The sequence below is a fragment of the Mustela nigripes genome, chromosome 1, assembly GCF_022355385.1.
Source record: "Mustela nigripes isolate SB6536 chromosome 1, MUSNIG.SB6536, whole genome shotgun sequence".
Taxonomy (NCBI): domain Eukaryota; kingdom Metazoa; phylum Chordata; class Mammalia; order Carnivora; family Mustelidae; genus Mustela; species Mustela nigripes.
In genome coordinates, this window is record NC_081557.1 from 86,572,865 (window position 1) to 86,586,730 (window position 13,866).

The 13,866-nt window shown below is 50.2% G+C and overlaps 1 protein-coding gene across 17 annotated transcripts in view; it reads right to left on the reverse strand.

The window, feature by feature from the left end:
• GRAMD1B (GRAM domain containing 1B) overlaps positions 1–13,866 on the reverse strand; it is a 242,496-nt gene that overhangs the window by 50,214 nt on the left and 178,416 nt on the right. Inside the window, exon 1 of one of the 17 annotated variants that reach the window (XM_059414939.1) lies at positions 12,592–12,679. The exons of 15 other annotated variants lie outside the window; for them this stretch is intronic. Coding sequence is in view for 1 of the 2 variants with exons in the window: in XM_059414877.1 (XP_059270860.1) it covers positions 12,467–12,519 (53 nt within the window). In the remaining variant the exon portion in view is untranslated. Of the gene's footprint in view, positions 1–12,466; positions 12,536–12,591; positions 12,680–13,866 lie in introns of those variants that run through there. One more of the 17 variants, XM_059414877.1, reaches the window with a different exon arrangement.

The following is a 13,866-nucleotide window of genomic DNA, read 5'->3' on the forward strand; positions in this document are numbered from 1 at the left end:
ACGAGATCATGACCTGAGCCGAAGGCAGTGGCTTAACCCACTGAGCCACCCAGGGACCCTCTGCCACTATTATTAATAATAGTATTACACTGGGTTTCAAAATCTTGGGAATTTATTTTTTTTTTTTTAAGATTTTATTTGTTTATTTGACAGACAGAGCTCACAAGTGCAGAGAGGCAGGCAGAGGTTGGGGGGGAAGCAGGCTCCCCACTGAGGAGAGAGAGCCCAATATAGGGCTCAATCCCAGAATCATGGGATCATGACCTGAGCCGAAGGCAGAGGTTTTAACCCACTGAGCCACCCAGGTGCCCTCAAATCTTGGGAATTTAAAACAAAAAAGGACCTTAGATTTTCTACAGAAAGGGCAGGAAGACTGGCATTGGAGGAGCTACTAGACTATGACCCCTTTCAGAATTTAGAATACAACCAGCTTGTCACTTGACATATAAGAAACCTAAGAGGGAGGTTAATAAATTCCTGGCTAAAAATTAACAAGACAGGAAACAACATGTGTTGGAGAGGATGTGGAGAAAGGGGAACCCTCTTACACTGTTGGTGGGGATGCAAGTTGGTGCAGCCACTTTGGAAAACAGTGTGGAGATTCCTGAAGAAATTAAAAATAGAGCTATCCTATGACCTGGCAATTGGGGTATTTACCCCAAAGATAGTGAAAAGAAGGGCCATCTGTACCCCAAGGTTCATAGCAGCAATGGCCACAATCACCAAACTGTAGAAAGAGCCAAGATGCCCTTCAAGAAACGAATGGATAAAGAAGATATGGTCCATATAATACAATGGAATATTACGTCTCCATCAGAAAGGATGAATACCCAACTTTTGTATCAACATGGACGGGACTGGAGGAGATTATGCTGAGTGAATTAAGTCAAGCAGAGAGAGTCAATTATCATATGGTTTCACTTACTTCTGGAGCATAAGGAATAACACAAAGGACATTAGGGGAAAAAAAGGAAAAGTGAATTGGGGGAAATCAGAGGAGGAAATGAACCAGGAGAGACTGGGAATCAAACTGAGGCTTCAGCAGGGGCAGGGGGCAGTTAGGTGAGCCTGGCGGCGGGTACCAAGGAGGGCAAGTATTGCATGGAGCACTGGGTGCAGTACATAAACAATTCATCTTGGAACACTGAAAAAATAAAATCAAATAAAAAAAAAAATGTCTGACCAAGGTGATAGGCCTTCATACCCAGATCTCCTGAGCCACAAACACTTACTAGGCACCTGGCATCATCCTAGGTATTCAAGTCCATAAGGGTGAGTAAGAAAGGACCCTTGTCCCTGGGACATTATAATCAGGAAGAGCCAGACATGCATTTTTTTCCTTCTAACATAAGCCAAAGTGGCAAGACAGGGAAGAGTCAGGGACTCTTCTCTAGACTTGAGGGATCAAGAAAGGCTTCTTCGGCACAAGAAAGGATATGGCACTTGAGACTAGAGTGGGGATCTAAATAATGTGTTAAGAGTTAGCCAGGTACAGGGCACGGTCATAGGAGGGAAGAGAATGTTCCCAAGCAAAACAAAACAAAACAAACAAAAAACCAGTATAAACAAAGGTGTGAAGGCCTAAAACAGCACAGAATACACAAGAGCATTACAAGAAACTGTGTGTCACTGAAGCGTAACACACTAAAGCCTGTGCTTCTAAGATTGCTGTAACTGTCACGTTTCCCCAGTAACAGGAGCACTGAGACCGCCACCAGCCACTTGTAAGCCACTCACTGCAGGGGGGCCCAGGGTCCGTTCACTCAGCTCCCCTCTCTCCTATCTTTAAGACTTCCAACAAAGACTTTTTCATTCCTCTCCTGGTTACCTTGCTAACAAACAGTGCTTCCATAAGTCTAACCATTAATCTTACCTCCTACGCTCAGGTCTGGGTGAAGTCCTTGAGAAATGGATACGAAAAGAGGACGAAGGCTCTTTGGGCTCTCCGTGGCATCTCGGTCCTCGCCTGACACGTGGGAGCCCGTAACCTATGCTCTTTTCCCACCCTTACAGCCGGGTGGGGGGTCCTGCGGGCACCAGCAACCTTTGTCCACAAGCCAGCTCCCTGAGTGGCCATCCGTACGTTCTTCAGGACTCGGAGCAGAGCGGAATAGTTAGGCGGTGTCCCCGTGTTCCTCATTCAAGTTCACTTGTGTACCTTCAGCGTAACTATTCCTGCCACAGAGATTGCAAGGCCCGTGCCTGTCGCTCTGCCCCTGAATCTCCACCTGCCGGAACGACAGCCGCTCCCTTCCCGCTCTCCAGCAAGTTCCACTGGCCCGGCTCATTCCCAATCAGATTCCCACTCAACCTCCCCACACCTGGACACATCACGTCCACTTTATCTTCTCCCCTAAGCCCAGCCCTGCCATGACCTGTCTCATCCAATGTTTGGCTGGAATTGTTTCAATGCCAGGGCACTGGTTAATTTTTTCTTTTTATTGGACTGCTTGATACATTCCAGGGTACCTCAAACTAACAGAAAAAACTTTTAATTAGAAATTTAGAAAGACAGTTTCAAACAAAACATTTGTTTGCTGGAGGTCTGCTTGGGCCATATGTCAGGATGAACTGCCAGTCTGTGGGATCCTGTCACCAGGCTCGGGTTTGAGTCCCAGCTCTGCCACCTGCCATGTGACACTGGCCTCTGGATCTCATTTTTCCATCTGGACAAATGAGAGATACCACAATCTCATCATAGGGCTGTGAACCCCAAATGAGTAAGCTCCGTAAAATATTTCGTGCAGCTCCTGACACATCAGAAATGCTGTGTATTTAAGGCGCTTCTGTTCCTCTCTGCAATATGTGGGATAAAATCCTTGCCCGCTCTCCTCAGAGGATTATGCGGACAAACTTCAAATGCTCCTGTGCCTTACTTCTCATTGTGGGGACCACATCTACCTGGGCTGTTCCCCTGAAGGGTGGACTCCCATCACCCCCGCCCCCCCCCCCCGCCGCTGTATAAGTGATCATTTCCAGGGACGGTCTTAGCAATCTTCATCCTAAACAAGCCCCAGGGCAGATGGGATACTCTCAAACTTGAGAGGACCCCCAAGGACGAATCTTGAAAATATCCAGGAGTAAGTGACGCATCTGTCCCAGATGACAGAAACCTGCTTACAGCTCTTCGAGGGAATCGGCTTTTCAGGGTCTACTAGGTTGGTGAGCTCGTTGCAACAGAAAACGTGGGTTGAGTTTGTCACAGAAACCGGCAATGGAGAAGAATCTAGAGCCGATGGGGAATGGGCATGGAGATGTAGGTCTCAAGGTAGGGCCACGACTCAGCATCTGAAGGAAGAGTGTCACCTTTTGGTGTGGGGAGCCCGACCATGATCATCAGAGCCTACACCGACCATGTGACAGGCACCCTCCCTGGCTTTAGCGGCATCGAGGTAAAGCTGACTCTGATCTCTAGGGGTCCCCAATTCCCAGCAGACCACCATCCCGTGGGCCAGCTCTGCGCCTCCCATCCCCATGCCGACTCTGAGCTCTCGTCAGTAATCCTCCTCAGTTCTTTCTATCAGCACTGCAAATATCCAGGAGAATTAGCCAGCTCCACCTGGAATTTCCCCACAGCACATGCTCAAGTGCCTGAGACAGAGAGCCCACAGGTGTATTTGCCTAATATGAATATGAATTTACATGCTGCCTGCAAATGCCTCGGGTAAGTCTGTCCACCTAAACTGGTTCCCAGTTCTCGGTATGAGGACTCCCTGAAGCCGGCTGTTTTCCAGTTCCTCTTTGTACTCTTGGCTTGTCACTTAACCATATCTTCGAACCCTCATAAAACCACAGCACAGTGAGTGGGAAGGGCATATCCAAGGGGAGCTTCGTAGAGGGGGAATGTGGCCCAAACTGCCAATCCCAGCAGAGCCCTAGATGCCCCTTGGATCCTTCTCCTTAGGGAGCAAAATACCATGTTAGAAAAAAACTAGATCTTCCCAATCCTGCTTCACTCCTTGTTATAACTTCCTGGAGCTCCTGATCTTAGCCCCTGCCCCGATCCCAACCCTTACCTAGGATGATAAACCCAGGCTCGGGTCCCCAAGGAATGACTGTGTGGACAAAGACAAGGAGGGGCTCATCCTGTCCAACCCTCTCCCTGGTGGGGGAAGCACGCGTCCAGAGAGAGGACAGAACTGTCCACCAGGGGGTTAACAGGCAGCAGGACACCCCAACGCCCAAGCACATAGGGCTCAACAGTGCGAGGTCAGAGACTCCCCCTCCGCCACCCTACTTTTTAGGATACTGGATGGGGAGGAAGTTCAAAAGACTGAGAGAAGTACTTCTGTTTCTCCTAAGAGGAGCTCCTCGTGACCATGTAGGGAACCCATCCTCTGTGGACCTATGGCGTGGAATCTAAACCCGGGGACAACTGTGCCACTCGCCTGGTTCCTTACTTTGTAGACCCAATGGGCCTTTGGTGGCAAACTGTGATTACGTGGTTGAAGAATGAGGCAGGCCAGGCGGCGACTAGGACACAGATGCTTTTTTGTTGGTGCTGTTTTCGTTTTGTTTGGTTTTGAATGGCGCAGACGTTCTCTTCCTAACTTAGGCTACAGCAGAGTCTCTGCCGGGTCCCAGCCCGGAATGCTTTGGCCCGGAAGTAGCAACCTGCTGCATTGCAGCAAAGAGCAGCAAAGGACAGGGCTCCCGGAACGCTGCCTTTCTACCCCTAACAAAGTTCACAACAATGGCAGTGGTGGAGTCCAACACAGAAGGGGCCTCCCTCACCTGCTGCAAGGGCAAGATTTTGACGGAGATGAACATCTCGTTCCCTCTCCTCTGTTTGGGGAACTTGCTGAAATCCCCTAGGGGCTTTCCAAGCTAGGCCTATAGGTGAAGGATACAGGGTGTTCGCAAACAGGTTCTGTCTGCAATCTGGAACCAAGAAGATAGAACTAGACGGTTGCCAGGTCAGCCCGCTGGCCGAGAAAACTCGCAAAGGTAAGCCTGACCATTCTCCACCCTCGCTAACTACCCACGGGTCATCCACTCCCTGACCCACACACAGGGTCTACCCTGGCCCAGGCCTTGCCCTCTCTCTGCACTCTGCCCCTCATGAGTCCTCATCTCCATAGATACTGTACAGATAAAATTCAGGTCACTTCCTAGGACCAAGAGGCTCCACTTACCCCTTCCTCCTTCCCTATCTTGTTCAAGTAACTATGGAAAGTTTTTGTTTTTTTTTTTTAATTTGCTTACAAGGGAAATGAAAGGTGGCAGAGCCCATCCAAAAACATTTGCAGAACATTTAATACCTGGAGACATTCTCAATAGAAATATACTAAAGCCTGGAAGGAATGACTTGGGGGGGGGCGGGGGGGGGGGGGAGTCCTAGCAGGGAACTCCAATTGTTAATTTATGAATCAAGCAGCTAATGTAAGGGCGAGGCCCATGGAAAGTCTTTGGCCAAAGAGAAAAAGCAGACCTTCAATTACCCTTCTACTGGTATTCTTGGTCCAGGGAGGTGATGGGTGGAGAGCGCGCCAGGGACTGGGTGAAACCTGTTTGCCTTGGCTACTCAAGCCAGAGAGAAGAGATCCTTGTCACATGGGCTGGAGCCTCCATCCATCCTACTCCCCCGCTCCCTGGCTTTCCTGCAGCTTCTGTTCAGCCCAGAGTTTGGAATTCAATCCAGGAACAGGCATGACAAACACTATTTTTCATTTCCATGGAGACCAAGGCCTGCAACAGAACCAGGACTCCATGCCCGAAATGCCAAAACAGCCTGACCCACTTTTCCCCCTTCCTGCAAAAACAAAATAAGTTTGTTTGGGTCTTGCAAGGAAGGGCTCCGGGAGAAGCCAGAGCTCCTGTTATCTCTTTGGACATGCTGAAGAGGAATGAATTAGAATAACCTTTGCAAAGCCAGATGATGCTACAGAAACGGTCAGGCATGAACTGCTTTACCCTAAAAGCTCTCAGACCACCTGGAATCCATCCGGCATCCTTGTCCTAACCTTCTGGAGGGAGAGGTTTGCATCCCCTGAGATGTACTTAATGGCCAGCGATGCTACTCCTAGGATCCGAACTCAAGGGACTGACTTCCCCAACTTCCTCTTATACCACTTCCCCCCACCCCCAACCATCTCTGGCGTCCTAGGGCTTTTCTGTTCCTAAGACAAACCAAGTCTACCCCTGCTCGAGGACATTTGCACTTGCTGGTCCCTTCTGCCTAGAACTCTTTCAGAACTGAAGTTTTGGATTCTGGTTCCTTTCTAATCTTCAGAGTTCAAATGTCACCTCCCTAGAGCGGTCTGTCTTGGAAGGACCACTCGGCTGGGTCTAAGGTGGCGTCCCTGTCCTCAGGCAATCATTATCAGAGCCTGCCTTTCCCCCATCCAGGCATTTAGGAGAACCTGAAATGGTCTGCTGTTAGTTTGTTGACTTTTTTTTTTTTTTTTTTTAATTAAAGTGAACACTGTTGGGCAGGTATGGTGCCTGGGTCACTGGGGCCTCCAGCACCATGACTGGCACTTGGGACCACAGACTCACTGCACGAATAAAGGAATCAGCTCTTTTTAAAGCCATTCGATCCACTGTTCTGCCACTCTGTTAGACACTGCTTTTTCTCAAGCCTGCCCCGAGTCTGCCTTCTTATAACACCAGCCCACTGGTTCTTATTCCGACTTCTGGATCCAGGCAAACTGAAATCTGACATCACTTCCAGGTTCTCTGCTGGCCTGGCCCCTTTCCTGCAACATCAGGATATGTGTCTGAGTTTAAATTCTGAGCTGTTCTGTGCTTTTGAGAAAAATGGCTCTATCTTCCTGTGAGTCTGTCCCATCTCCCGAAGGATCACAACTTACCTTATTAGGGTGAGGAGCGGGATCTTAAAAAGCAAACAAACAAACAAAGCTAATTAGATAGTGCCTCCCCGAAGGAAATGTCTTCCTATAATTGCTCATTGAGGGGGGGGGGGGGGGAGAGAAGCAGGAAGTGAATTTCCCAGGGAAGAAACCAAATCCTGTTTCTAATTTCCATCCTCTCCTCATGGCACAGACGGGGTGAGAATATCAGCCGTTGCATGCATGCCTTCAACTAGTTCCTCCCTGCATGGGGCTGGAAAGCGAAGCATTCAGGATGGAGCACAAGATGCTGAAATTCATCGCAGCAGCTTACTGGTGTGGAACCATTTCCTTTCCCCGAGATTATTCACTACAGGACAAACACCTACACTGGGAGACAGTCCTGCTGGGTTCGTGGGCAGCGCTGGCTGAATGGATCTGCAGTGACAGTCTGTCGTTTGGAAGGGACCATAGTGGTCTCGTAATCCAATCTACCACTCCCCCCAACCAAATGCAGGAATTCCCTCCATGACGCCCTGCCGACAGCCCCCCGAGCCCAGGCTTCGGATCTCCAGTGAGAAAGCACTCACTGGCTGGCTCGCACAGCTCCAGAGGGATTTTTAGCACCATAGTCCTTATTTCTCCACAATTCGTGGTCACCAGAATCCATCCAGCTGTCTCTGAACATCAGTCTTTGGAAAGTGAGCTAACTGTGCTGACTGGATGTCTGTGAACAAGCATTTCCTCACAAGCATTTCTTCAACACCTACTATGTGCCTCCAACCCTGAGAAACCAAAGGGCCCCAAAGAGCAGTGACTATGTCAGGGCTCTGTGCAGACACAGAAAGATTAAACACACATATCAGGGGCACCTGGGTGGCTCAGTGGGTTAAAGCCTCTGCCTTCGGCTCAGATCATGATCCCAGGGTCCTGAGATCAAGCCCCGCATCGGGCTCTCTGCTCAGCAGGGAGCCTGCTTCCTCCTCTCTTTCTGACTGCCTCTCTGCCTACTTGTGATCTCTGTCAAATATATAAATAAAATATTTTTTAAAAAATTAAAAAAAAATAAACACACATATCAAACATGATGATGGGTACACGGTAGAGACTTAACACTTTTAAATTTGACTATCAGTCTCAGCCAAATCTAAGTACAATCCCACCCAAAGTATTCCAGAAGCCTCAGTGCTCGTTAGAACAGGACCTTGTGAAAGCAGAAAGGTGCTAAGCCCATCCCAGGAAGCCCCCTTCCTTGAAAGAGATTTCCAGTCCACTGGGAGGCCACAAACCACTGGATCAAGGCAGGGAGGGGTTCAACTGAATAGAACTTCCTTTGCCCGTCAAGGGCCCCTCCCCCATCCTCTACAAGAGAAATGTTGTGGCTAAGCCTGAAAGGAACTTGAACACCATCCATGTATCCGTCATCTATCCCCCATCCATCCATTCATCCGATAAACAGCTGAGGAGACCACACTCCATGCCAGGTAACGTTCTAGGCATTAGGGATACAGGCTCTCCCTCTAAGGAACACACGATCGGTGGGAGAGAGACATGTAATGAACTAACACCATTACATGTCCGTCTCTCCCAACCCCGCGTGGTAAGAGCTACTTGGATTCAGTCAAAACTGCTCCCCTCACTACCTGCCAAGGGAGCCGGACAGCCCTGACTCAGCCCCTTCCCTATGTATGATCTGATGGCAAATGCTCCTCTCAGAGCTTCAGCTTGAATTATGCGAGAAGTGTGGAGGCCACCTGATCCCCACAGAGACATGACAGGAAGAGGACAACAAAGAGTGTCTCGAGGACACACTGTGAACTCCTGAGTGCAGCAGCTTCTCCACCTAGAGGGACTCAGCTCTCCATTCAGCGGAGGATGCAGAAACAACACCTGGGCACTTGGGGGTCCTTGTGAATGCAGCTTCCCCAGCCGTCCCTCTTCCCAGAGGCTGCTGCCATGCTGTCCGAAGAAAGCTCTGAGCTTGGTGGTCTGGCAGACGAGGGGTGTGTAGGGTGCAGAGCACGGAGGGTGAAGCAGCAGCATTTAGAACACCCTTCCCAACCACCCCCCTCCCCACTCCTCCCTACCCTCACTGTCAAAGCCAAGTGCGGCAAAACCTTTCCAGACCCCCGTGGATTCAAGTCCCGTTGGGATTTACTTTTCTGCTGGAGAGCAAACGGAAACAGGCTGAAGAACAACCATTACGTTAAAATCACAGGAATTTTAGAACAAAGGCGACTATAAGAGGTCAGCCAATATGCCTGGCTGGAAGCAGACAGACTTAAATCACTCGAGGGAGGCTTCGTCCTACTTGAAAATGTATTCCGGGTACAAAAGTCCAGGGCCCCCCTTTGGGATCCTTCTCACTGCCCTCTGCTACCATCAGGAAGTTCCCAATGATTAAAACAAAAGCCTGTTATAATGCATTTAATGCCACTTTCTCCATTTCAGCTTTCCAGGACTCCAGGTCAGTTCATTAACTAGAACCCTTCCTGTGTTCCTATCCTCCTATCTTTGGGCGGAATGATTCCAGTTCTTCAAACCTACTTTCAGAAGTTAAAATTCATTTGTCCTATGATCTCCCCACCAAATCTCTGTTTAGATTATGCCTCAAGTGGCGGAAAAGATACTTAATCGATGATGTGGTTCAGTTCACCTTTGGACAACTCTTTTTATTTTAAGCTCAAACTACTTCCTATGGCTTTCTACCAAAGGTCCTATTTTTTTACTTCCCTTGCAGACACAGAATAATCTAATTCCTTTTTAAATAATTAATTAATTTATGAATTTATGGGAGAGAGAGGGAGAAGGTATGCTAGCAGGTGGGTGCATGCAAGGGGAGGAGGGGTAGAGGGAGAGAGAGAGGATCTCAAGCAGACTCCCTACTGAGAGCAGAGACCGACTCAGGCTTGATCCTATGACCCTGACATCAGGATCTGAGCCAAAATCAAGAGTCAGACGCTTAGCTGACAGAGCCAGCCAGGTCCCCATAATTCTTCTATGTGCAATTTATACAGTTTGCACGATCCCTCAGCGCTTTCTCCTCCAGATCTGTCAGTCCCTCCGACACTGCTCGCACAGCCTGGCTATGGACCCCGTGGCCACAGGGCTCACTCTCCTCTGAATTAATCCCAGTTCATCCCAATCCCCCTCATATTCTCAAACCCAGAAATGTAATCCCACAGAGAAGCGCTCTGATGAGCTCAGAATAGAGCAGAACCACCACCCCATGTGCTTTTGGAAATCAGAATGCAAACTTATATTTTTGGAATCATCTCCTGAATCAGGAGATTCTGGAATTAGTCACTGTTCTCTTATGAGTCTGGCTACAGCCTATAGGCTAAGGAGAACGTATGCATGTGCACCGTACATATGCACAGCCTACAAGGAACACCTCCACCTTCACCGGACAAACCCGAGTTCGGTGAGATGACGAAAAATCCATCCAGTTCTCACCCCGTCTCAGGTTATATCACAATTCTGAATGTTTATGTATTTCCAGGCCAGATGCAAAACCACAGACATCACAGAGATTTCTCTTATCTGGAGATGTCAAGTCCTTAACAAATGTTTTCTCTCCTCCTGGTCCACAAACATTGGTTCCTTGGACCCTCATAGCTTGACTCCCAGATAAGCTGAGGTTTTGCCGAACTGGCCGAGAGCAGTTCTAAGGTCATTAGGAAAACTGAGTCCAGCCCTGTCTGGTCCATTACCAGGAACCGAAGGGTGCGTGTGTGCAAACACACATGTAGTGAGGGCTGCCTGCTCCCTTCAGACCTTTCTAAGGAAGTCTCAGGTGATCAGGACCTTCCAGTCTGTCTAGTTCAGGTCCAGCAAACTATGACCTAGACAGGCCAAATCCAGCCCACCATCCGTTTTTTTTATGCCCCACAAGCTAAAAACAGTTTTTACATTTTTAAATGGTTGGGGAAGAAAAGAAGAGTATCTTGTGACATGTGAAAATTATATGCAATGGAATTTTCAGAGTCCCTAAATAAAGTTTTATTGAGAACTCAGCCACGTGCACTCTTTCACAGACTGTGTCTGCGGCTGCTTCTGCTGGACAAAGCAGGCTTGAGTCGCTTCAACAGAGAACAGCATGGGCCACGGGGCTGAAAATATTTATTACTTGGCTCTTTCCAAAAACAGTTGGCCAACCCTTGGCCTGACCATGTATGACCTTGAAAAGGGTCTTTCCTGTGATCCTGCTTCACTTCCGTCAAGGTGGGAAAGGGGGTGTCTGAGTCCCACAGACAAAGAACCTGTGCTTGATGACTTCACAAGTGGAGGGAAAAGGTCTCAGGTGTGCTCCCACCTGCAGAAGAGAAGCAAAGACCTGGAAAGAGAGGAGGTTTCTTCTAGGTAGCATACAAAAGCTCCCTTTCCTTCGTTCTTTCCCAGTGGGGTACTACTTTCCATGGCCTTGACACGGACACGCTTCTGCCATGGGCAGCTCCCCTTTCAAAACATCCCATTCTCCTTTCCCTTCGTTCAAGGTCAGCTTTTTCAAGCGTGGTCCTAAACTTCTCTCACCCGTGGAGTGCCACTCAAGGCTAGCTGGGGGGAGAGGGAAGGCAGGAAGCAGAGGAGGAAGAGGGTGTCCATGGAAGCGCAGTCTGCTAGCAAGTGTCAGAGAAGGTCAAGAGACAAAGTCCCCTCTCCCCAGCTCTGGGTGAGAGCTTGGCTGAGTCCCAGGGAGACAGAGAGCTTCAAGGCTCTCTGTCTAAATCAAGCAAATAACTAACAATGCAAGGAGGTGTGGGGGAGTAAGGATCAGCCACTGGGTATCTATTTTCTGAAAACACATGGCAAATCTCTGAGCCAAATGCAGGCTAAGCCAAAGAATAAACAAATCCCTTTATTTCCCTGAGACAGGAGCTAGCAACTTCCCCTCTGGTCCTCTCCTTCCGCCAGCCAGATCCAGCCGTCCCAGGGTCCTCTCCCTGTGGGAAAAGCAGCATCTGTTCCTATCTGAGAGGGTGGCCTGCCTTGTAACCCTCCTGCCTCCTTTCCCTTGCTAACCACTGCTCTGGTCACCGAGCCCCCACCAGGGGCACCGCGGAGCTAAGTTGGTGGGTGGGGAACAGGAGCACATGGCCAGTCCACACCTCCCCCCGAGGCTCAGGCCAGGTCTCCATGACGCACCGCTAATTCAGTTCACTGGCCTCTGTTCTCCAAGTCATGGGACCCTGAATAAGTCCTGCTGGCCAAGGGGACCCCTGTGTCCAGCCCACCCCCTCCCTCCAGCCGACCAGGGCCCACCCTTCAGTGCTCCGAAGGTCTGCGGAAGCAGGGCTACTATGAAGCAGGGCAGGAAGGGGGTCGAAAAGAAAAAAGCCAGGGAGGGAAAGAACATCTCCACAGCATGATGTCACACCGGCTGCTTTCGGATCCCCCAACACAGAACAGAGGCAAACAACATGGACTCCGGATTTTACTGTAGTGGAAGGTTTGTGTTCTCAGCAGCTCTGAGCAGCCTGCGCCAGCTGGAAAAAGCACACGGCCAGACAGACAGGTCCTCCTCCTTACAAGCCCCCAGGGCCTCGACCAGACCACCCCACCCCCAACCAGAGGTGGGGGGAGAGTCACCCCTCCAAAAAAAAAAAAAAAAAATGCCCGGAGGAGACAAAGATAGACTGACACATACACACACACAAGCGTCAGTGAGCACTAACCTGGAAGCCATTAGGAACGGTAGTAGAGTGCAGTGCAGTGCGGAAGAACTCATTCATTCATGCATTGGGCAGTGGGGGGGCGGGGGCGGGGAGCGGGGGCCCTGAGGACGGCGGAGGGCACTCACCTCCATGCCCACCCCACAGCCCTGGTTCTAGCGGGGAAGGGAGTGGGGGCGGGGCGCTCATGAGCTCTGGGAGCTGCCTTGCTCTGCTGTTTCGCACGGCTCTGGAACTGTCAGCATGACCCCCCTTAGTTCCTGCCCCTCCCCCGGCGGCTGTTACTTGGTGTGGTCGCGCAGCCTACAGAAGTCCCCCTCTCCCTCGCCCTGGCTCCCTTTCTCTCTCTCTCTCTCTCTCAGACAGCTGTTCTCCGGTCCCTGCACGCGCCCCTGTGCGCGCGAGCGTGCGCGCGCAAGCAGGCGCACACACACACACACACACACACACACACACACACACACACACACCCTGCCGCCTGCCACTTTACATAACGGAACTCTCTGGTGCAGTCAGCTTGCCAGCTCTCCATTATTCATGCCGGGCTGGAGGACAGAGCCGCCTGGGGGGGGGGGGGCGAGCATGATTTCCTCTTCATCCTCCCCATCCGACAGAACACAAGAGGATGCTCCAGGAGATTCTGCGCCCTTGGCCGCCACCAATTATTTCCCAGGTGTTGCCTATTAGGTCAACCTGTATCAAGGAGGGGACGCTCAGTCAAAACACAGGCGCCTGGCTCAAAACAGAGCCTTGCCTCTCTCAAAGGATGACAGCTGCGCTCCCAGACTGAGCCCTGGGAACAGAGGAGGGGAGGAAGGCAGTGCTGGAGGCCACAATCCATGCGAGAAAATGGCTGAGGACCTCTTCAGGGTAGCCTCTCCCAGAATTCCATGATGGAGGGCTGATGCTTGCAGCCACGGAAAATAACGCCCTTGCGACAAAGGAGGCTCCTCTGAGTCTTCAAAGTCCTCAGCTGTGCCTTAAGAAGGTTTCTTCCTCCTGTCCATTCACCGAAATGCAGTGATTTCAGGGCTACTGAAACAGCCCCTAGCAAGTGTTCTTTTCAGAACAGAGGCAGTCTCTTCAACAAGGGTATCAGTGAATATTGTGAAAGTCATCCATGGCTCAAAAAGCACTTTCCCCCTCAAATCAAACTCATCTGATTTCTACAACACTCTTCTATACAGGCCTCACTACGACCACATCTAACATAAGGATGCTGAGCAGCCCTGGAAAGTAGAGGTTCCCACAGCAAGAAAGGCTGAGCTGGGAATCCAGACCACTGGGCTGGAAACCTCACGAAAATCAACTAGCCAATGCCCCAGGCATGCCCATGAGCCTCTGCAGTTATCACTGCTGTCCTCTGATGGGAGTAGCAGGGGAAGCCCGACCGTGAGCCCAAA